The sequence below is a fragment of the Vipera berus genome, assembly GCF_964194415.1.
Source record: "Vipera berus genome assembly, chromosome: 4".
Classification (NCBI taxonomy): Eukaryota; Metazoa; Chordata; class Lepidosauria; order Squamata; family Viperidae; genus Vipera; species Vipera berus.
This window is the reverse complement of record NC_138206.1, coordinates 84,521,255-84,544,578: the sequence shown is the minus strand read 5'-3', so window position 1 is coordinate 84,544,578 and position 23,324 is coordinate 84,521,255. Positions and strand designations below refer to the sequence as shown.

General features: G+C 38.4%; 2 protein-coding genes across 2 annotated transcripts in view; one reads left to right on the top strand and one right to left on the bottom strand.

Annotated features, from left to right (window-relative positions):
- GABRA5 (gamma-aminobutyric acid type A receptor subunit alpha5) overlaps positions 1–23,324 on the top strand; it is a gene marked incomplete at its 3' end in the record, with an annotated part of 109,044 nt that overhangs the window by 29,956 nt on the left and 55,764 nt on the right. The window contains exons 3-5 of the mRNA XM_081326820.1: positions 1,961–2,028; positions 2,136–2,356; positions 17,303–17,385. Coding sequence (XP_081182946.1) covers positions 1,961–2,028; positions 2,136–2,356; positions 17,303–17,385 — 372 coding nt within the window. The remainder of the gene's footprint in view (positions 1–1,960; positions 2,029–2,135; positions 2,357–17,302; positions 17,386–23,324) is intronic.
- The window catches only part of GABRB3 (gamma-aminobutyric acid type A receptor subunit beta3), a gene marked incomplete at its 3' end in the record, with an annotated part of 329,767 nt that overhangs the window by 267,482 nt on the left and 38,961 nt on the right, over positions 1–23,324 (bottom strand). The window lies entirely within an intron of this gene.

Below are 23,324 nucleotides of genomic sequence, written 5' to 3'. Positions count from 1 at the left end.
TGGTCCAAGGTTAATCAGCTGGCTTCATGGCTAAGTCAAAATGAGAACTCACCATCTCCTGGTTTCTAGCTGGAATTCTTAACCACTGCAACAAACTGGCTCCTAATTAATTAATTAAAATATTTTAAATTAGCATTAGGAGTCTCCAAAATTGAAAAATGATATATCAATTATCAATAATATATGTTAGTGGCAACATGATATCAGGTATTTTTTTAAAAAGTGGTAAAATATTATAAATCAGTGTTTTCAAAGTTTCAAAAGTTTTACTGGATTTTCTTTCATCTTATGAAAATAATGAGGTAAAATATGTAAGTACATCTGGGCATTTGCCAGGAATCAAAAACTGACTTGAACGTACAAAATTAATCAGTCAAGTCTCCTAAGCCATATTTGAATAGTAAGTACATTCTGCTTTGTCTTATAATAATGGTGGCATTTGGGGTTGGGGAGGGGTCTAAAAAAGGCAAGATGACAGTTGCACAACTGAAGGCCTGCTGCCCTTTTTTAATGTGTATATACTATTGAAGACTATTTGTTTCATATGCATGATGCACTTCAAAAGGAATGTGGCCATGATGTCAACCATCTCGACTATTTTTGATCGTCACTCTACAGAGGCCCTACTAATCAGCTCATATTATCAAGTTGATGTTTTCTGAAAGAAGACTAAATAAAGGAGGTTAACTTTAAATTGTGTTGAAAAATAGATCTACTTGATTGGTTAGACAATCAGCATTGGTTCTTGGCAAAACCATACATGCTGTGGCAAATGCAACTAGTTTGTACAGGTCCAGATATTTAGCATTCATATCTTGAAGGCCAAGCAAGGTCTTGTAACAGTCGTAAGATATATTACTTATCCCCAGTGATTTGTTATGAAGTTGGAGCACCTAATGTCTTCACCTGGAAATTTGCCCCTTTGTTTTATTTTTCTTTGTATGTTTACATATATTATTGTATATTTACCATAATGTTGCATGTATCCAGGAGCTGTGATGGTGCAGTGGTTAAAATGCAGTATTGCAAGCTAACTTTGCCCACAGCCAGGAGTTTGATCCTGACTGGCTCAGGGTTGACTCAGCCTTCCATCCTTCCGAGGTCGGTAAAATGAGGACTCAGATTGTTAGGGGCAAAGTGCTGACATTTGTAAACCACTCAGAGAGTGCTATAAAGCACTATGGAGCAGTATATATGCTTAAGTACTATTGCTATGTAATATTGTATGTTGAATCTCAACAGGCAGCTACATTGCCCTATTAATTGAAATAATTTAGACTTTTTGGTAGAGGACAGGAAGGCCTGGAGGAACATTGTCCATAGGTTTGCGATGGGTCGGACACGACTTCGCAGCTAACAACAACAGACTTTTAGAAGTAACTTTTTCTTGGATCCAATCTTGCACTTATTTTATATACATATTTTGACCTGTGGTCAGAACCTTTTGCCTTGGGTTCATCTACTGCACTGAAAAAGATTTTGTGGTATACTTTATATAGAAGTGATGAGTGATTGTCGTATTTGTCAGAACCAAAATAAGCAACATTTTTCAGTTTTTTGGTCAATATGCCTATCAGAATTAAAATTGCTAAAATACATTGATGTTTTGAGTGAGATTGTTGAAATACAATTTTCCTACATGAGATTGAGATGTTGGTATTTTCATTTGCTATTTCTTTTAAATGTTTTAAATTATTTTGGGGAGATTAGTGATACTTTTTATAGATGAAGTAGGCATATTGCCATTTTTTGAACAGTATTTTGCACCCATATTACTGTAAAATGGTTTGATATGGATGTCAGGGTGCGGAAAGTTCTTTCCTATTTGAGTCCCAGGGGATACTCTTAGTGCTGCATAAGTCCAGTTATCAAGAACAAAGCTAAAGTCTTAAGATAGCTCTCTCACTCACCCACTAATAGAGTAGCTGTTGATTTACCACATGATTTTCTTTTCCATTAGAGAGAATAACAGAGGTGAAAACAGACATCTATGTTACCAGTTTCGGTCCAGTTTCTGACACTGAAATGGTAGGTTGGACTGCACAGATTCTAAGTATCTCCTGTTATTGTTGCTAGGATAATTTGACACTTGGATCCTTATGAGTGTTTATGCAATTCTCTCTTTTTTGTACCAGGAGTACACTATTGATGTTTTTTTCCGACAAAGCTGGAAAGATGAAAGGCTTCGATTTAAAGGCCCAATGCAACGTCTGCCTCTTAACAATCTCCTGGCCAGTAAGATCTGGACCCCAGATACCTTTTTCCACAATGGCAAAAAATCCATTGCTCATAACATGACCACTCCCAACAAGCTGCTGCGCCTTGAGGATGATGGAACCTTGCTGTACACAATGAGGTGAGTCTAATGACAGCTGATATACTTTGAATGTCATTCTACATTCTTCATAAAAGGAAAAATGCTCATACCTACATAGGAAAATGTCCAAAATCAGTGGAAATTACTATCACACTTTTCGGTTAGTAATTAATATACAATGTTGAACAAAACTTGTTTTAATGAAACCCTTCCCTTTTCCCACAATAGTCATCACTGATTTACAGCTTAAACTAGAGAGTTTAATTTGCTCCTGCTTTTGTACATTTTTGTTTGGGATGACTTAAATATAACTTTAGTTCAATTTAATTAATTAAAACACATGAAGTTGAACATGTGGATGAATAGTTATTTGAGCAAGTATATTTTTCAGATCCTGGTGGTTCTGGATTTTATATATTAAATATTAAAAACTGTCAAAAGTTCTGTTTTTTAATAGTAAAATTAAAGGTTCCCCTGTCAGTCATGTCCGACTCTAGGGCATGGTGTTCATTTTTGTTTCTTGGCTGATGGAGACAGAGTTGTCCAAAGACAATTTCCATGGTCATGTGGCCAGCATGGCTATATGCCAGAGGCTCACAGAACACTTGTTACCTTCCCACCTGTTACCTATTAATCTTCTCGCATTTGCATGCTTTCGAACTGCTAGGTGAGTAGGAGCTAGGGCAAGTAATGGGAATTCACCCAGTTGCATGGACGTAGGTCTTGAACGTAGGCATAATAGTAATTTAATACTATTAGTAAAAACAAGTGAAACTGAAAAAAAATGGAAAAAAATAGGTACAGAAAAGAAAGGGGAAAAGGGAGAAAAATTAGAAAAACAGAAAAAAAGAAAACGTACGAATATAGTAAAGAAAAAGAAAAGAAATATATAAAAAAGGACTTCCCATCTTCATCACAAGTATGAATAATTTTAGTAACAAACAACAAAGGACCTCTTCTTCCCATATCCCATCTCTTATCTATAAACAAATCCTTAAAGCTTCCTCGTTTCTGTCCCATCAGCAAAAGTCCATTACTAGTGATAACACCATATCTATTTCAACCTTGACTAAATAAACCAACTTGATTTTACTTCTTACCATGTTGATTTTTAATCTGTCCAAATAATGTCCTAGAACTTAATTTGTTTCCATTTTTTCTTGTCCCTTCTTATAAAATTCTTCACAGCTTTAACAAGATTCTTTAGTAAATCCAATATAGGAAAATTATCCCAGTCACTGTGTTGTCTTAATAATTAAAGAACAACAAACAACAAACATCAACCAGTTTCTTTGTGTGTCCAATCTAACATCTTTTATCTGGAATATTTGTAGCCTGTTATTTTTAAATTCAGTCTTAACATTTGTATTAAAATAATATAATAATTTTATAAGATTAATTTAATTAATTTATAATTGGATAATAATAGAGACACACATTTAAATAAAGTCAGACTTGATTTTGTCAACAGGTAGAATATATTCTTCTTCCATAATATATTTTAGACATAATCTATCTATAAAGGCAGACACTATTAAAATTGTTGAAAAATAACATTTTTTTCATTGTTGAAAAATAACATTCAATATACCCAATGTTAAAATATTGTATTTCATTCTGTATTTGTAATTCTGGTTTAAATGCTATTTCCTTTAATTGTAATCTTTAGTCCTCTTCAGTTCCTTCTAGTGTCCAATTTTTAAAGTCTTATTATTTTTTTAAAAAGTAAATTTTAAAAAGTAAATTTTCCCATTTGAAGGATTCTTTAAAATTAATTCCAAAATCTTATTACAAATTTACCTGTACTCTTAACTCTATTTATAGCTTTCTAAAATCAAAGTTTTAATTACTCTTTTCCTGTTTATTATTTTTTTTAAAGTTCTTAAACATGTAGTTAAAAATTCTTTTGCTATGGATTGAAAGAAACTTACCCAGTGCTTTAAAACTTTCCCTTTTGGAAGAATCTTAATCAAACATTTTAAAATTTATATTCTGAGTTTCTTGGAATGTACCCACCTATTTCCTATGTTTAGAATTAGGCTAGTCTGACTATATTGGTGATTTTCAACCTTAGTTGACTTGCTGGGGAACACTGTCTGATATTATGGGCTTGAACTAGTAGTTTGCTCTATTAAGCTTTGGACAAGCCACCTTTGAACTGAAGATCAACATATCTTCTATCTCCTAACTCTTTCTTTCTTTCTTTCTTTCTTTCTTTCTTTCTTTCTTTCTTTCTTTCTTTCTTTCTTTCTTTCTTTCTTTCTTTCTTTCTTTCTTTCTTTCCGCATGTATGTAATTATGTAGGTATGTAGATATTATCACAATTAGAGACCTCACAGAGTGACTCTATGTTAGCAGAAGTTTTGTACTGCACAGTTTTCCAGTACTGCTAAACTGAGGGATATTGAATTTGTTTGTTTCAATTGTCCTGTCCATTTTATACAGCTTGGCACTGAGTCTTAATTATCCTCCTGCTGTTAAACTGTTGTGGCTGGCCCATTGTGGAGAAATTTTATCTCCTATTAGCCGATGTGTCCACAGAAATATCTAGAAAGATAATTACGTTTTATGCTGTTGATATTGCCATTAAGTGAGCCACTGTTATGCCTTCCCAGTTATTAAATATTGAACAGCCTCACATGCTAATTTATTTTATATTATACCTTAGATTATTGTGATTTCTTAGATGCTTCTGGATTTTCAAATTCTATTTCTAAATCCTTAAGCGTGTTCACAATTTTTCTAGTGTTGTTAATCTTTGTGCTCTTATTTTTTTGGATTAAGTATCCTTTTGACCATTGGTCTATGATTGTTAATAAAGATGAACTTTTTAAAAAAAGTTGATGAAATGATTTGGATTTAGGCCATTAACAGCAAGAGAGCCAACTTCCTGATCACACTAACCAGCAAAAAAGAAGAAGCACTTTGTTGTAGCTCAGTGATCCACACTTCTTTGGAAGTGGGGGCCATTTGTTTAAACATTCATAATGTACCAGATGTCCCACTGTCCACTGTAAGTCATGCCTTGCTTGTATGACAACTTTTTGGCCAGTTGTGTAGACTTGCATAAGGTATGAAATAAATGCACTATTTTTCCTATAAGCTAAAATTTTATCTGCCCAGATAATTAAAAAAATATCTGGTTTTTTAATTTGTGTTTAATGATTGCATGTATGTATGTATGTGCAATATATATGTATGTATGTATATGTATATATAGTAAAAGCAAGTACTTCCATCTTACCCCCAGAATTACATTATCAAAATCAATTTTTATCAGTGTGATTATCCTGTTTTAAATGTTGTGCTTGAAGCATCTGCATCCTTTTTCTGCAGATTTTCCTTTCGGTATCTAAACATTAAAAAGAGGCCAGCTTTTTGCCTATCTTATTGGTACAATATGTTGAAATCTTTATTGGATGAAAACTTTAAAAGTATGATCCTAGCTAAAAAATATCTTGCACATCCTAAATTTAATGAGATGTTCAACGATCATAGTGTGAATAAAATGCTAAAGAAACAGAAGATTTTTTTTACAGTATAAGCTTTTTAAAAATTGACTAAAATTATATTTTTTCACCTATATTTTTCCACATATAGAAATGTACTTCACCTGTGTCATTAACCTTGATATTGCAAGTAATCATGCCCACCATATCATGTAGTAAGGTTCTGACAGATTCAATTCATTTATGTTAAAAATAACATGCAGTTACCTTGATCTTCCACTTAGTGGCAGCATATCCTCACCTTTAGTTTCAATAATTTAACTGAGGAACTGTGCTTATTAATAGAGAAAAACATTTAACACTTCCTTTGCTTTGATCATGAATATAAATACAGTGAAACTGCTGGCCTTTGAGTTCCATAATATACTTAATAAAAAAGGCACTATAATTGCATTAACTATTAAAATTAATTAGTATAAAATGAAAGAGTTATTTTTGATTATCCTTGTAGAAGAGGCTGTGTTATTCTCTCTTAAAAATATAAAAAAGCTTAATTTTAAATCTGGCAGATTTCTGCAGAGGGAAGCTGGTGTGCCAGATGTTGTGTAATGTCTGCACAGCTGTGTGTAATGTCATCTAAGGTATCAAAGTGACTTGCTAAGCTGCACTTGAACAAACCTCACACCTTCTACAAAAGCCCGTAAATTTAATTAGCAGGATTTTGTTTTGCTTTAGCTTTAATATTAGTCTTTGATTTTACCTGATATAATTACTGAGAATGATAACAAGTTACAGTAAAAAACACGAAATAAGGAAGTAATGTTAACCTATATTATGTCCCAAAGCAGATCCATCTTGGAGATGATTATTAGACTTTAGAAGAAGGCACATTTTATCATAGCAGAAATTGTAAGTCATGATAGAAGAAAGTTGTTGATCTTTTTTGATAAAGCAGTTGCATTTCGAAGATTATTATTTAGTTCCATGGGAACAAGGGTCCAAAATGTTATGTGAAAATGCAGTACACCAGTGTTTTTACGTCCCAAGTGTAAAGCTTTCAGTGACAAGAAGCCCAAAGTACCTGGAATAAGTACCTGGTTGCAAATTTGTCTTGCAATCCAGTACTTTTGTCCCAATGACAGAAATAGTATTGTGTCTGCCCCTTTAGTACATGCACAAACTATCACAACACACATACAAATAAGTCAAGATATATGTCATGTCTGAACAATCCTACTTATGCCCCTCCAACCTCTCTCATAGATGCCTTAGGAAACCCATACATTAAATATATTCATAAACCACTTCCACTGTCAGCCATAACTTCTTTGCAAAGTTGCAAACGGACACAGCAAAAGCTTTGGGTTTATGGTTCACAGCTTTCACCCTGCCAGATCCCACGCTTGTCCCCACTGCCCTTCTCTTGCAGGATCTTTGTGGCAGAGTGGGCTGATAGCGTGGAGGCTCAATAGAGTAGAAGGGCTGGACACCTAATTTCTGCCTAAAGAGCACAGATTACAGACCCTAGACACATAATCTGTCCTTGTAGACTAGTGATTTGTTTACAGTTAGTACAGTCACACCTCTTCCAAGAGGTGATTAGCAGCTGTTTTCTGCATAAGAGGCCAAAGGAAAATGAGGGTGTGCTCCATAGATCTCATGACCCATCATGTGGTTAGGGAAATAAATGCTTAGGTATATTTGTATATAGAATAATATCCAAATATACCTAATATACCTAAATATTTGTATATAGAATAATATCCAAATTGTTACAGTTTATTAAAATCATGTGGTTCTGCATCAGGGCTGAGAAAGGTCTGGATACTGTTTTAGGGCAACATGCAGGCTAGGTGGATATATTTCTTTTTGGGACTACAGGGAGGTTTAGGTTGAGCTGCTGGCAGAATGGGACCTAAATATATTAAATATATATACAAGTTTCCTCAGAACAGCCACCCAAACATGTTATTTCAAACAATAAACCTATACAGTGAGATATCAGTAACTAATTTTATGAGCCTGTGAAATTTTTTGATATTGTTTCTTTCCCCATGGAAAATGATAGCAGTGTAAAAATGTTCTATCCCATATTAGTGACCACCCATAGACATACATTATTATTCACTATTGATAATAAAATGTTGCCTGACCTACATATGCAAGTTATAGTAGAACTTAAATAGTAATATAAGCTTCTCAGAAACTGACATCTTACAGTATTAAAAATTATAGACCTATATCGCTTTTAAATACAGATTATAAGATTTTTGCTAAAGTATTGGCTAATAGATTAATGCAAGTTTTGAAACAAATGATTCATAGTGATCAATCAGGATTTATATCTGGGAGGTATATGAAATATAATGTAAGACAAATTGTTAACTTGCTTGAATATTTGGATAAGAACAACCAAGTCTCTGCAGCATTGATATTTTTGGATGCAGAGAAAGCCTTTGACCAATTGAATTGGCAGTTTTTATTAAGAGTTGTTGAGGAGATGAATTTTGGAGAAGGTTTTCTATATGCTATTAAAGCTATATATCAACAACAAACTGCACAAATTATAGTTAATGGGGGATTAACAGAGACTTTTAAAATTGAAAAAGGTACAAGACAGGGTTGCCCACTATCACCATTATTGTTTGTTTTAACATTAGAGATTTTACTAATTAAAATTCGAGAGTCCTCTTTGATAAAGGGAATTAAAATAAAACAGAATGATTATAGATTGAGAGCTTTTGCTGATGACTTGGTTGTGACAGTATCCCAACCGCTACAGTCGGTTATAGACTTGATGGAAATTATAACTCAGTATGGTAAGGTTTCTGGGTTTAAGGTGAATAGTAATAAGACTAAGATACTATCCAAGAATTTATCTATGAGTGAAAGGGATATGTTATCTAAATTAACAGGTTTTGATATAGTGAAGAAGGTTAAATATCTAGGAGTATATATTGCAGCCTCAAATGTAAAATTGTATAAGAATAATTATGAAACACTATGGTTGAAGGTACAAAGGGACTTAAATAATTGGAAAAAAAATTACAATTATCATTACTGGGAAGAATTGCAGTTGTTAAAATGAATGTTCTACCAAAGTTTCTCTTTCTGTTTCAGATGATACCTATATTGAAAAAGGATGCCAACCTTGATCAATGGCAGAAGGGTATTAACGAATTTATCTGGGCGGGGAAAAAACCAAGAGTTAAATTCAAGATTTTACAAGATGCCAGGGAAAGAGGGGGACTCAAGGCGCCGAATTTGAAATTGTATTATGATGCGGTTGCCTTGACCTGGGTTAGTGATTGGCTCAATCTAACTAACAAGAGAATACTTCATCTTGAGGGATGGGATTTGGTATATGGATGGCATGCATACTTGCTTTATGATAAGAAGGTAGACAGGGCTTTTAAATCCCATATTCTTAGAAGTGCTTTATTGCGTGTCTGGAAAAAGTATTATTATAAGTTAAATTATAAAATTTGGGGAATTCCCAAATTCCCGATTTGGGGAATTCCTGGACACACGATAGAGGGCGTATCTATGGGAGTGAGTATGGATATGGTTTCTTATAAGGAACTACTTAGATTGCAAGGGAATGATTGGCAACTTAAACCAGTAGAGGAGTTAAGACAAGAAAACATAAGTTACTCTTGGTTTCAATATACCCAATTGAAAGCTAGGTGGAAGTCAGATCAAAAGGTTGGCATCACAACTACAGATCAAAATTTAGTAAAGCAAATTAGAGATTCAAATTGTGCACATATAAAGAGGATATATAATGCTTTAATTGAATTGGATTCGGAAACAGAACTGGTTAAAGACTGCATGATAAAGTGGGCACAAAATATTCAGGAACCAATTTTGCTGGACACCTGGGAGATAATTTGGGTCAGAAATGTTAAATTTACCCAGGCTCAAAATTTAAGAGAAAATTTTTATAAAATGTTTTATAGATGGCATCTGGATCCCAAGAAGCTGTCCAATATGTATCCTAATGTACAGTCTAAATGCTGGAGGTGTGGTAGTTTAGAAGCTACCTATTTTCACATGTGGTGGACTTGTAGAAATATAAAAGCTTTTTGGATTAAAATTTGGTGGAACATTCAAAAGATTTTTAAGAGAAAGATAAAGTTCTCCCCGCAATTGTTTTTATTGGGCATTGTTGTAGATTGTGATGTTAAAGAAACTAACTTGATGTTGAACATGATAACGGCAGCACGGTTACTGGTGGGACAATATTGGAAGAAGGATAGTTTGCCCACTGTAGAAGAATGGGTGTTTAAAGTTTCGAATCTTGCAGAAATGTCTAAGATTTCTGCTTATCTGAAGGATCATTCACAGGAAAGATATATTTCAGTTTGGAGGAGATGGATAAATTATATTCAAAACAAATATGGGACCAAAAAGTACCATTTAGCTTATGAATAGATTTTAGTGGGATATTGTTATTGGTACGTTGTTTGTAGTTATGTTAAAAGAGAGTTAAAGCGCATTATGAATTTGGTTAATTGTATATTATGCATAATTTTTATTTAGAATATGATTATTGTAACTATAATCCTGTATTTAGCTCTGGGAAGTGGGGGGGGGGAAGTGGGTGGGTTTGGGGTGGGAGGGATTTGGGGATATATTGTAAAATTTTGTTTTTGTAAAACTCTTTAATAAAAAAAAAAGAAACTGACATCTTACAGTACTAGAGGCATTTTTGTATTGACAGCTACAGGAATGGAGAACATTTGTCTCACCAGGTGTTTTTAAATTAACTCCCTGAAGCTATAACAGTTTTGGAAATTATTAGGATATATGGATGTTACAATCCAACTGAATCTTGAGGGCCGGATATTGTCAGTGCCTGGACTTTTACTACTAGTGATTGTATTGAATTCTATTTTAAATTCAGAAACACAGATCAAAGAACTTAAGAGTAAATAAAAATGCGCTCATTTGTATTAAGCTGGATTCAGAATGCAGAGCTGCAGAGAAAGACTGATTCCCTGGACCTTTTAGAGTTGAACGGAAGACAGAAGACAAAAAGTAGGGCTTATCATTCAAGTCAATAGTAAAGGCAGGGTAAGGGGCAATATGATGGGAGCAGGGCAGCAGGGAGTTTCAGAAGTCAGTAGGAGAGTAACACAATACTTCTGTGTTTTTTTTTTACCATACTGTAACCCTTGTGACTTACCTGCATAATTTCTAATAGTCTTTCTGTTTTGGAGCCTATTGTTATTATATTCCTAGAAGTTGGCTGAATCTTCCATAATAATAAAGCAATGGCAATGGTAAATGACTCCATCTCCCCCCAACCAGTGACCAAGGAAAGGCTGCTGACAACCATGATGATCATTCTTTGCCCTTCTGTTCCTTCTGCTATTGGAGGTGATGAAATCATTTCCCAAAATAGCCCAATATCCTTTAACCTCATTACTGTACTGTGGTCCCAAAACAGTAAAAATGATTCTGGGAGCAAAGTTTGCAGACTATCTATAAGCAAAAATTCAGTAGAAATTATGGAGTTTGAATTTGGAGTGTTGATATGTTCCTACTCATCCACAATAAAGTTCTGCAGAGTTCAGGCATTAAACCCTGGAGAAAATCCACAAAGAGCTCACCAGAGATGATAAGAGCAGAAGTCACTAAAGGTTGGAAGCAGAAAAGGAAGAAATTGGTTTTTCCAATGGCAACCTTAAATGCCAAACAGTGACATTTATGGAACAGCAGACTGAGTCCATAGGTTGTCTGAATTTACAAACTCTGGGCCAATTTCCTGCTATGTGGTACATTACCTATTTTCCAGGGTGATCCCTTTACCTGGAATCATCTCTCTTAATTCCAGAATTTGAAGGAGATAAAGATCTCATACCCTATACCAGACGTCAAACACAAGGCCCGGGGGCCGGATCCAGCCCATGAAGTGGTTTCATGTGGCCCACGAACCCATCCTGGAAACAGTGAGGGAACGGCCCCCGCTGCCTTGGCCCTGGCCCAGGCCGGCTAGGAGCCAATGTACAATTTTGTGGTGGCCATCTATGCTGAAACGCATTCAGTCTTAGCTCCACAAGGCCATCTGGAAACAGCGAGGGACCAGCCCCTGCCACTGGGCGCATGCTGGGGAGGTATCACCCTTTGTGAGGAATGAAGAAATGCACCATTGCCTGGAAGTGGCCAGCACATGGCCCTGCCTACTTTGGGCAGGCTAGGGGCTGGGCAGCATTGCGCTTCTCTTCAGATTCATGCCACCCGGCTCAGCCTCTCAGCACTGTGAGGAGAGCACCCCGCTGCCTGCCAAAACTGGGGAAGCTGGGGGCTGGGCAGCATTGCGCAGGTAACATTGACTCTCATGCTGCTCATCGCATCCCCTCCCCCAGAGCCCACCAAGCTGGATATGTGAAGTAGGCGAGGGCCATGTGCTGGCCACTTCCAGGTGATTGTGCATTTTCTTCATTCCTCATGAAGGATGACACTTCACCAGCTGCGTTTCTTGCCTGTTTTTCTCCCTCCCTCATCTCAACTATTTTCCCACCACTCGAAGGAAGGAAGGAAGGAAGGAAGGAAGGAAGGAAGGAAGGAAGGAAGGGGAAGATCTGAGGGAAGTCCTGCCTTAGTCCTTCCCTGCTGCCCTTTCACCATCCCCTTGCCCCCTCCTCCTAGCCTATCCTGGGGTGTCTCCCATCCTATTACTAAGGAACCTTTGGATACAAAGCCAGGTCTCCTCACATGGAGAGGGAGTGGGCCTCCCTCTTGACTTTGCCCTCATACCCATCATGAGCAACCTGGCTAAGGAGAGCAAGCACAGCAGCAGCAACCTTGAGGAATAAGTGCAGCTGGACACCCCCTTGGGGAAGTGGGGCTGGGCTTAGTGCCGTGGGTGTTTGAGGACTGGGCTGGGCATTTGACCTCCATGCCACTGTCCAGCCCCCCCACCGCATGACCTGAGAGGAACAGTGAGGCTCCTCCAGTGGACCATGCCTTGGCACTTACCCCGGTCCCATCTCCTTCTGCCAGAGACCCTCAGATCTGCCCCACTTCTGCCCAGGCCCCCAAAGGCACCCTTTACATGAATGATGTAGAGCTGGCCATGCCCACCCAGTAGGCCACACACACTCCAGCCATGCCCACCCAGTAGGCCCACCCTGACCACACCCACCCGGTCCCCTGACGGCAACCACATTGCTGATGCGGCCCTCAATGAAATTGAGTTTGACACCCCTGCCCTATACTATTACTGGCAAAGAGCAGAGGGAAAAAATAAAAATGAAATAAAGAATATAGTGCCCTATAATGTGTGATGCATGAGTAGTCAGGTGTAGAAAAAAGGTTGGAGACAATAAACATGGAATGCTGCTGAAATCACACACATTTAAGAAAAATCTCCATAGAATGCTGTGAAGGAGAATGAAAGTTTGTGTCAGCCCTGCCATCTTCAGTTTCTTTGCTTTACTGGCATCCTGCCATAAGTGCAAGGGATGTGGGGAGGCAATTGGGAATGGGATTGAAAAGTGGGAAGAGAAGGCAACAGGAACCAGAGCTGTCGATCTGGAATAAATCGACTGCCAAGGACACATAGCATGAGAATAGAATGTGAAGCTACATTGAGAGGCACCAAACCTCAAATCTGGTCCTAAAACATAAAACACGAATACCATTGGTTTCTGATGGACTGTCAAGGGGAGAGAGTCGAGGGAAAGGGAACTGTAACTTTTGCATGGGAATACTGAGATCCAGTTTTACTTTTGCTGTAGCCTTAGAATAGAATAACAAAGTTGGAAGGGACCTTGCAGGTCATCTAGTCCAACCCCTTGCCCAAGCAGGAGTCCCTATATCATTTCTGATAGATGGCAGTCCAGTCTCTTCTTGAAAGCCCCCAGTGATGAAGCACCAACAACATCTAAAGACAGTCTGTTCTATTGGTTGATTGTTCTAACTGTCAGGAAATTTCTCCTTATTTCCAGGTTGAATCACTCCTTGATCAGTTTCCATCTGTTATTCCTTGTCTGGCCTTCCATCTGTTATTCCTTGTCTGGCTTTGGAAAAAAGGCTGATCCTGTCCTTTCTGTGATAGCCCCTCAAGTATTGGAACACTGCTATCATGTCTCCCCTGGTCCTTCCCTTCACTAGACTATCTTTGCCCTGTTCTGCTAACCATTCTTCATATGTTTTAATCTCCAGTGCCCTAATCATCCTTGTCACTCAACTTCTTTTTTATAGTGTGGAGAGCAAAACTGGATGCAGTATTCTAGGTGTGGTCTTACTAAGGTTTTGTAGAGAGGTAATAGTACCTCATGTGATCTTGATTGAATCCCTCTGTTAATGCAATTTAGGATTGCATTGGCTTTTTTGGCTGCCGCTGCACACTGTTGACTCATATTTAATTGGTTGTCCACTAAGACTCCAAGATCCCCCTCACAGTTGCTTCTATTAAGCCTGGTTTCACCCAATCTATATGTATACTTTCATTTTTTCTTGCCTAAGTGTAAGACTTTACTTTTCTCTAGGTTGAATTTCATTTTGTTAGATAGGGCCCAGTGTTCAAGTCTGTCAAGATCCCTTAAGCCTAGGGTGTTGGCTATTCCTGCCAGCTTAGTGTCATCTGCAAATTTGATAAGTTCTCCTATTCCCTCATCTAGGTTATTTATGAAGATGTTGAAGAGTACTGGGCATAGGACAGAACCTTGTCATACCCCGCTGCTTACTTCCCTCCATGTAGACATAGTACCATTAAGGATGACTCATTGAGTACTGTTTGCCAGTCAGTTAAAACTCCATCTGATGGTGATGCTGTCTATCCAACTGTTTTTAAGATTTCCAAGAAGTAGGTTGTGGTCTACTTTGTCGAATGCCTTGCTGAAGTCCAAGTATACTATATCCACAGCATTCCACTGGTCCACCAATTTAGTCACCTGATCAAAGAATGAAATAAGATTGGTTTGGTATGATCTGTTTTTAACCATCCTATGCTGGCTTCTAGTTATAACTTTCTTTGTTTGTTTCTACATGTTTGCAGATTTGTTTTTTGATTATCTTTTCCAGTATCTTCCCAGGTATTGATGTTAGGCTGATTGGTCTGTAGTTTCCTGGTTATGTTTTTTCCCCTTTTTTGAAGATGGGAACCACATCAGCTCTTTTCCAATCCTCTGGCAGTTTCCTGGTGCTCCAGGATTTTTGAAAGATATGGTACAATGGTTCTGAGATGACATCTGCCAGTTCCTTCAGAACTCTGGGATGTTATCCATTAGGTCCCGGTGATTTATATTCATCAAGATAAGATAGGTGTTCTCTTACCATTTTCTTGGTTATTTTAATTTAATTAATTTAATTTATTTCTAGTCTGACAAAATCATCCCCTTCCCCCCCCCCCCGGTGTTGAGCTGCCAACCCGGAAAGGTTGGGGAATGCTGCTGTAAAGCACTGTGAAACGGTATATAAGTCTAAGTGCTAGTATTATTGATAATGGTCAGACAAGCAGCAGTTGAGTCCACAGAAGTAATGGGTGAAGCATGGCAAACATCTTAGGAGGAAGTCTTAATAATTTCTTGAACTGTAATGATGCGGGAATAGATGTACTTTAAGACTTGCAAGATTCTGTTACTGTAACTTTATAGTAAAGATGGTGTTAGTACTCATGATTAATACTTCTTGTCTCAGCTATCTCACAGGACTAACATTTGGTTTACAAAACCATGGCTGTGATTTAGTTTAGTTTAGTTTAGTTTTATTTGATTTGTATACCGCCCTTCTCCCAAGGGACTCAGGGCGATTTAGGGATTATAATAACCCTTGCATTACTCTTATATTACTATACTGTATAATAATACCCATTTACTGTATAATAACCCCCCTATTGCTTTAAATGATGCATCCATGTCAGGCAATTGATTTCTGATATCATGAAGAAGTCACTGATCATAATGAAGCATACTGAAAAGAGGAAATAGAGCTCTTCAGAGATTTTCTGCTAACATAAATTGATTTTGGATACTACACACCTTGATGCACATCAACAGTGCTGAAGCCATTTGCTATTTAGGGACTAGATTATTTTGCACTGGCTTTGTGAAATGATGGAAACAAATCATTTCAGGCAACTAACTGATCTTGAGATTCATAAAATATCATTTACAGCTGGAAAGGGAAATGTTCTGGGTCAGATATCAGAAGCCCATTAAATTCTTCTACTACTTGTCCAATAAGAAGATTGCTCTGCCCCATCCCCTTCTGACTTTACCTAAGACTTACTGCTTTATGTTCATTCAAATAAAATACAACTTATACAATCACTTTCTAATTATATGTTTAATAATTTTCCTTTTCTGTCACAAAAAAACTATAGTTTAGTCATAACTTTTGAAGATCCCTAGAGTTTGTTGATTCACATGTACCTCAGAGACCTTAGAAGACTAAGTTGGACAGCCAAGTGTCTCTCCTCCCATCATTATGAACCACTAATATGAATTGTAATTTCCTATAGCCCAATGCAGTTCACCATTCTGAAACCTTCTTTAAGGAGTAATTATCTACCTGATGCTGGCCTCCAAGAAAAAGATTCTGGTCACATTGCTTGATTATTTGCTTTCTGAGACTATAAAAAGGATGTGCATCCTGTAGATATGGAAGTCTTAAAGATCTTTGAATTCCATTTGACATTTCCGACACATAAGACCTTATTTGATGTGGACCTAGCTCTGAAGTGAGATAGATGTGGAAGATTGCCAGGATTAGTGTTTAAATTACCAAGCATTTATTGAGATTTAAACAACATAGTTCCTTCTTTGTCTGCCTAAGTTGTTAGCACTAAACATTAAAATACAGTGAAACTTCAATTTAATAGATCACTTGGTTGATAAGATCCATTATTCCCAATAATTCATGAAGTTGGAAAGAATATCATCCATGACACTGCCATTATGCAAATTACACACAGTGCTATAAATATTGGGCACAATGGCTCAGTAGTTAAAGACACTAAGTTTATCAGCTGGAAAGCTGACAGCCTGGGTTCAAGACCTGAGCATCGCACAACAGGGTGAGCTCCCACTCCTTGCTTCTGGCCACCTAGCAGTTCAAAAGCATGAAAATGTGAGTAGCTTAATAGGTACCATTTAGGTGGGGAGGTAACAGAATTCCGTACACTTTTGATGGATAGCCATGCTGGCCACATGACCACGGAAAATGTCTTCAGACAGTGCTTGCTCCCTTGGCCAAGAAACAGAGATGAGACCAGGTCCTAGAGTAGGACATGACTGGACAGGAAAATCATTACCTTTACCTTCCTATAAATGTATCAGAATTGTTTGTTGTATCTAAAATCCATTTTACTGAGATCTGCTGAATCAAGGTTTTGCCACAGCAAGGAAACTGTTAATTATACAGTCTGAGAAAATGTTATCAATATTCAGTGATTCTGAATATTAGCCTAGAAGTCATTTAACTATCAAACTAAAAATTCAAAACAGCCTGACACTGTTCACTTGAAACAAAGATATTTATTTCTGAATCAGAGGAAAAACTTGAATTCTGTCTCTCTTCCTGTTAGATTAACCATATCTGCGGAATGCCCCATGCAACTTGAAGACTTTCCCATGGATGCCCATGCTTGTCCATTAAAATTTGGAAGCTGTAAGTGCTTTATTTTCTTTAATACGATTTCTAAATAGTTTTTTTTTATGGAACTGCATAACTCAGTCAAGAATTTGACACTACTCTATGTTTTCAAGGCTTATTCTTAATAACATGCTTACATATTTCTTGGACTGAGTTGTATCTTGGCACACTGCTGTATGTAGTTGATCACATTGTCAAATATTGTTGTGTACTGCTTTAGTTGACAACCTTTGAATTTAGAAATGTGTACACTGAAAGAACATACTAGCACTTTGTAGAGTAGCAGTGAATATCCCAGATGCTAGGATGTTGATCTGTACAGTGATCAGAATAATGCAAGAAATGGTTTTCCCTGTGACACTTTGTGGAAGCAAAAGTTGATCTTTGAAAAAGCAGGTTAAGAGAGAATTATTGAGGATTTTGAATTCTGGTATTGGAGAAGACTCTTCAGAATAGCAAGGATAGCTAAGAAAACAAATAAATGGATAATTGAACAAATCAACCCACATATCTCAGTCAAAGTCCACATCACTAGGTTCAAATTACTTCAAACATACAGGATAAGATTTAGCTCTTTTTACGAGTCTATCATGCTAGGAAACATAAAATGAAAGAGAAGCAGAGGATGGAAGCAACAAGGTGCATGGATTGAAATACAGCAGTGATGGATGCACATTGGAAGGCCTGTAAGATGAGGCTGGGAACATCTATCTACGTGATTGCTAAGACTCAACACTGACTAGATGATAGATATATAATCTACCAAGCAATCATATTGGGGAAAGTATACCTCCAAATGCATTTTTTGAACAAAAAGACTAATTATGTCTCTTCAAATATGCATTTAAATGCAGATTAAATTTACATTATTTTTAAATGCAGTTTTCTTTAACAGCATGTTTTTGATGGTCACAGATTAATATTAGCACCTAGATAAAATATAACCAAAAAAGGTGATCCATCCCTGAAATGTTGGTAGTTGATTTCTGATAATCTCAGTGACAAATAGACACTCATTCTCTGCGCTAGGATGACTTTGTAGCCAGCAGCCAGAAGGGTGAACGGCTCTTATCAGAAATGTATTCACTTATCCATAGTTTTGCTGTGAGCCACAAGTAAGGGTACTTGAAGGTTATAGGCGGTACTATTTGGAATATTTCAAATAGAGCAAATAAAAAGAGGCTAATAACCTATGTATTGTCAAGCTTTCTTGTGAACCTTCTGAACGGAGGAAAGAGTATTTTGAAACTTCACTGTACATACATGAAAGAAAAACTACATGACTCACTTATTCATCAGAATTTGAAAGCAATGATCCTGGGGTGATTGTAGTTTAGGTTTTTATATTTCTAGGCAATGATAATCTCATTCATTCTCCAGTAACATTAGCTCAAGTTTTTGTGTACAGTGTTGTTGAATGTTCTGTGCACTGCATAGTAGACACATAGAATTTTTTTGGCTCAGGGTGCCTTTTGTCTTTTCTCAGGTAATACAGGACAGGATTTATTGCTCTTTGTACAGATGCAGATATATTACCTTTTGGCATGCCATAGTCTGAAATCCAATATAAGGGAGATATCATTGGTTCCCACTTGTATAGCAGTCATCCTGATGAATATATGCAAATAACCCAACACAGGTAAACATGCCACTGTATGGACACAATGTGGAGAAAATGTATCATTCTTGAAAAATATATAGCAGCAACTACATGTGGTGACAATTATACTCTCTCATCCTCAGGTTCTGTCACACATGTTTCCTGCTTAAATAGCAAAGGATGGAGTGAGTATAAGAGAAGGTGATTGGAGCAGAGAATATCACAGATGTAAAAAGAGATGTTGCTTTTCAGTTTGGATTTAATATTGCTATGTATAAACTCCCTTTCCTTTTCAACTTTGAGAGTGGGGTTAAAAATGCAGCTAAGTGTTTTGTTCACTAATAAGCTTAATATGGTTAACGTGGATCTTTTGGGAGAGTACAGCAGGGCAAAAAATAATGGTCAATTTTTTAAGCTATAATTTTTCACTGAAAATGGGGGTGGGTTACTTTTGTATTTTAGTAGCATGGTGTGGAGGTAATCTGTGGACCACTGAAAAGGGACTCTTATTTGTGCCATATGTTGCTTTACTATATTAATACTGTGTTTCCCTGAAAGTTAGACCCTGTCTTACTTTCTTTTGGGCTCTGCAATAAGCAGAAGTTTTTACTTTCAGGGAGGGCTTACTTTTTGCCAGTACCGGCACTAGCAGGCCGCAAGCACGTGGGGGTGGTGCGGGGCCTGTGCATCAGGTGGAGAAGCAAGAACAGTGGACCAGGTACGGTACTGGTGTGGTCATGGTGGTTGGCAGCGGAAAGGGTGCCAAGCCTGGCACTGGGCAAGTTGGCCCAGATATTCCATGCGACCACTGTGTTCTGTTCCAGCCTGCAACTCTCCCAGTTGACTTCAAAGACAACCCCTTTTGTCTTTGTAAATGAATAGGCTGGAAAAAAATCCAACCCAAATTTATTTACAGTTCCAAAATAATAAAGTCTTTCAAACAAAAAAGCAGCAGAATATTTTCTTCAAACAAAAATAAATGATTCAAAACATCAAACAAGAGTCAAACAGATTAGCAAGAATACACAAGGATTCTCTTTGAATGTCTACAAACATTTGCCTTCAGCAACCATCACCGCCCACACCTTCCCCTTTTATTATCAGTCACAAGGTGTGGCTTCTCAATGCCTTCTCCTCCTTTCACTGAGTTGCCTCATTGATTTTCTCTGGTCTGCTCTGCTGGATTGCCTTCTGCTTCTAGCGTCTCTGAACAGATTCAGCTGTGACTCCTCTGAGTCCGACACCACCTCCTCACACAGCTGAGCCTCATGAGGAACACAATTGGAGGGGCCAGGCTGAGAGTCCTGCAGTGCAAAAGAAAAGTTCACTCAGACTTTCTAACTTTGTGAGATCTCATGAGAAGTTAGAAAGTCTGATTGAACTTTTCTTTTTTTTTGTCCCACAAACACGCTGCAAAGGCTGAGAAGCGAACAGAGAAATGCAATGCAGCTGAAAGGCAGGTTAGTAAAAAAAAATGCTTGGGGAGGCAAGGGCATCGGGGGGTGGGCATGGCAATCTTACCCTGTGCAGCTTCAGCAGGGGGAGGGAAGCAACTCCATCTCCCCACCACCTGCTTCATCTCCTTACCTCATGGTGGTGGCAGGAGCAGCTGGTAGAGGCCAAAAGCACCCAGCCGGTATGAGAGGTGCAGCATCTGCCAGGGCCTGAAGAGTGCTAGTTCAGACCTTAGCCTGGTGCCTGCAGCACCAGGTAGGTGTGCAGGCTGGTGGCACTCACCAGCCCAAAGGCGGAGGCGTGGGTGGTGTGGTTTTACCTGCGGCCTTGGTGAAGGGCCCTGGCAGGCCAGCAAGGGGGCACTCCGGTGGTCACACAGAAGATCTGGGCTGACTTGCCCTGTGCCAGGCAGGAGTAGCAGAGCAGGGCATCCCAGAGCAGCACGGCAAGGAGGGCAAAGAGGCCTGCGAGGCCAGCAACACGGGCAGCCACTTGGCCATATGGCACCCGCCACGGCCAAGAAATATCCCAGCAGCAGTAGGGCCAGAAAGCAGGGCGGGCGGAGGCCAGGGCTTGCTGAGGGTTTGGTTCATTGCAGCCACAGGCAGGCAGTGGGACAGAGAGGGTGGGGCTGGCAGTAGCCAGTTCCACCGCTGGCAAAGGGCCCTGGCAGGCTGGTGGTTGGGAGGGGGCACTCCAGTGGCTGCATGGAAGATCTGGGCCAACTCACCCCACCCCATGTTAGGGTTTACTTTCAGGGGAGGGTTTATATTAGGCTCACCTTCTGAAAATCCCCTAGGGCTTACTTTTTGAGTAGGGTTTACTTTCGGGGAAACATGTGTATGCAACAAGTGAATGGTGTTACATGTTCTGGCTCTGCCTTTAGTGTGACCCTCAGCTGCCTATGTATGGGGGTAAGGGGCATTAATCATACATTTCTGCCTCTGTGAACTAGAACTTTACTTGCGTGACATTTCTGTCAAAGCCTGTAACAGACAATTCAATCATTTATTTTATTCTGTTACTGTCACAAGACCAATACTGAAAAGCACAAAGTGGAAGTTGGGAATAGCAAAAAGCATGATACAAGATCACCCTTAACTGTTCTTCTCTGTCTCTCTCTCTCTCTCCAGAATATCTAATTGATTATCTAAGAATTGAAAGGAATTCTATAATACCATACTTCATCAACTCTTTGAAGTCTTTTGGAGACCTGGCCCACCAACACAGCCATAGAAATCTTTTCTGATTTGTTGGCATGTTGGTTAACTTGTACCCATTCAGTTATATCTGGCTAGAAAAATGCTATTTGTTTTAGGTTTTTGCCTTGTCCCTGGTATTCTGAACATATAGGAGTATTTTTTTTGTCATGACATAACAGCCAAAGTTATCCATCGTATAACAATTTGCTAGCAACTTACTTCATAAATAAACAGGATCACAAGGAGGGAGAGAAGTTTGAATACAAAGCCTTTAATTAAAGCACTCACCAGACTGGTTCCTTTTAGTTATGTAATCAAAACAGAAATTTGTAGGTGCTGTTTAATTCAAAAAGCAAGTTCATGCTCACAGTTTTCTAAATGTTTTATATCAGGGATGTCAAACTGCCGGCCCCCGGGCTGGATGCGTCACGTGGAAGCCACACCCACCCCATTGCCAGCAATGGCAAAACTGTCCCGATACGTTGCGTGACATCATGTGACGTCGCGAGTTTAACATGTCTGTTTTATATCCTCAGTGGTACCAATTTAAATATAATAATCTTTCTAGACCTTAAAAAAAAACCTGGCCATGCTAAATTTATACAAACCACACCCAGCCTTACGATTTCAGTCATAAGTAGTAGTAATAGTGGAGGCAGTACATGCTTAAAGGTAAAGGTTTCCCTGCACACGTGCTAGTCGTTTCCAACTGTAGGGGCCGGTGCTCATCTCCGTTTCAAAGCTGAAGAGCCAGCACTTGTCCGAGGACATCTCCGTGGTCATGTGGCCGGCATGACTAGACGCCAAAGGCGCACAGAATGCTGTTACCTTCCCACCGTAGTGGTCCCTATTTTTCTACTTGCATTTTTACGTGCTTTCGAACTGCTAGGTTGGCAGAAGCTGGGACGAATAACAGGCGCTCAATCTGTTACGCGGCACTCAGGATTTGACCCGCCAAACTGCCGACCTTCTGATCGACAAGCTCAGCATCCTAACCCACTGAGCCACCGCGTCCCTAGTACATGCTTATGCAGATATAAAATTTATGCCTCAATTTAGAAGAGTTGCCCTGGGAAAAAGGGAAGAAATAGAAAATTATGGGGCTTGGACAGATAGGAGAGGAAGGAGCAAGAGAATCAGAGGGCAGGAGAATAACTGTTCCCTTTTCCTTTTTAAATTCCTGCTGCAGCCATTTTCTACTTCCTGACCTTTGCCAATCAATGCCTAAGTATTCTCCAACTGAAGTCAAGAAGAAGGTAATGGCTGCAGCAGGGAAGTAAACATGAAAAGAAATGAGTAGTGGTGTTAGTTATTTTTCTTCTTTCTCTCCTGCCCACAATATTCTCCTCCTTTAATCTGGCCTGTTAATTAATGGTTATGGAGCTGGCTGGTTGGTTGGTTGGTTGGACTTGTAGGGAGGAGAGTGTGCAGAGGAGGATCAGCAGGCACTGAAAGAATTTAGAGATGAAAAAAAAACCTGCTGTGAAAAAGCAATCTCTAATTGTGTTTTTTTTAAAATACTCTTCTCAAAACCAAAGATTTGTCTTAATGCTTCAGAGAATCTCTTTTTAAATGTAAATGATCTAAAACTAATTTATTTTCTGATTAATTTATACATAATTAAATGCAAATAACTAAGAGAGGGAAATATTACATAGAGTTGGAAATAGATTTGGGGAGAACCCTATCATAAAATT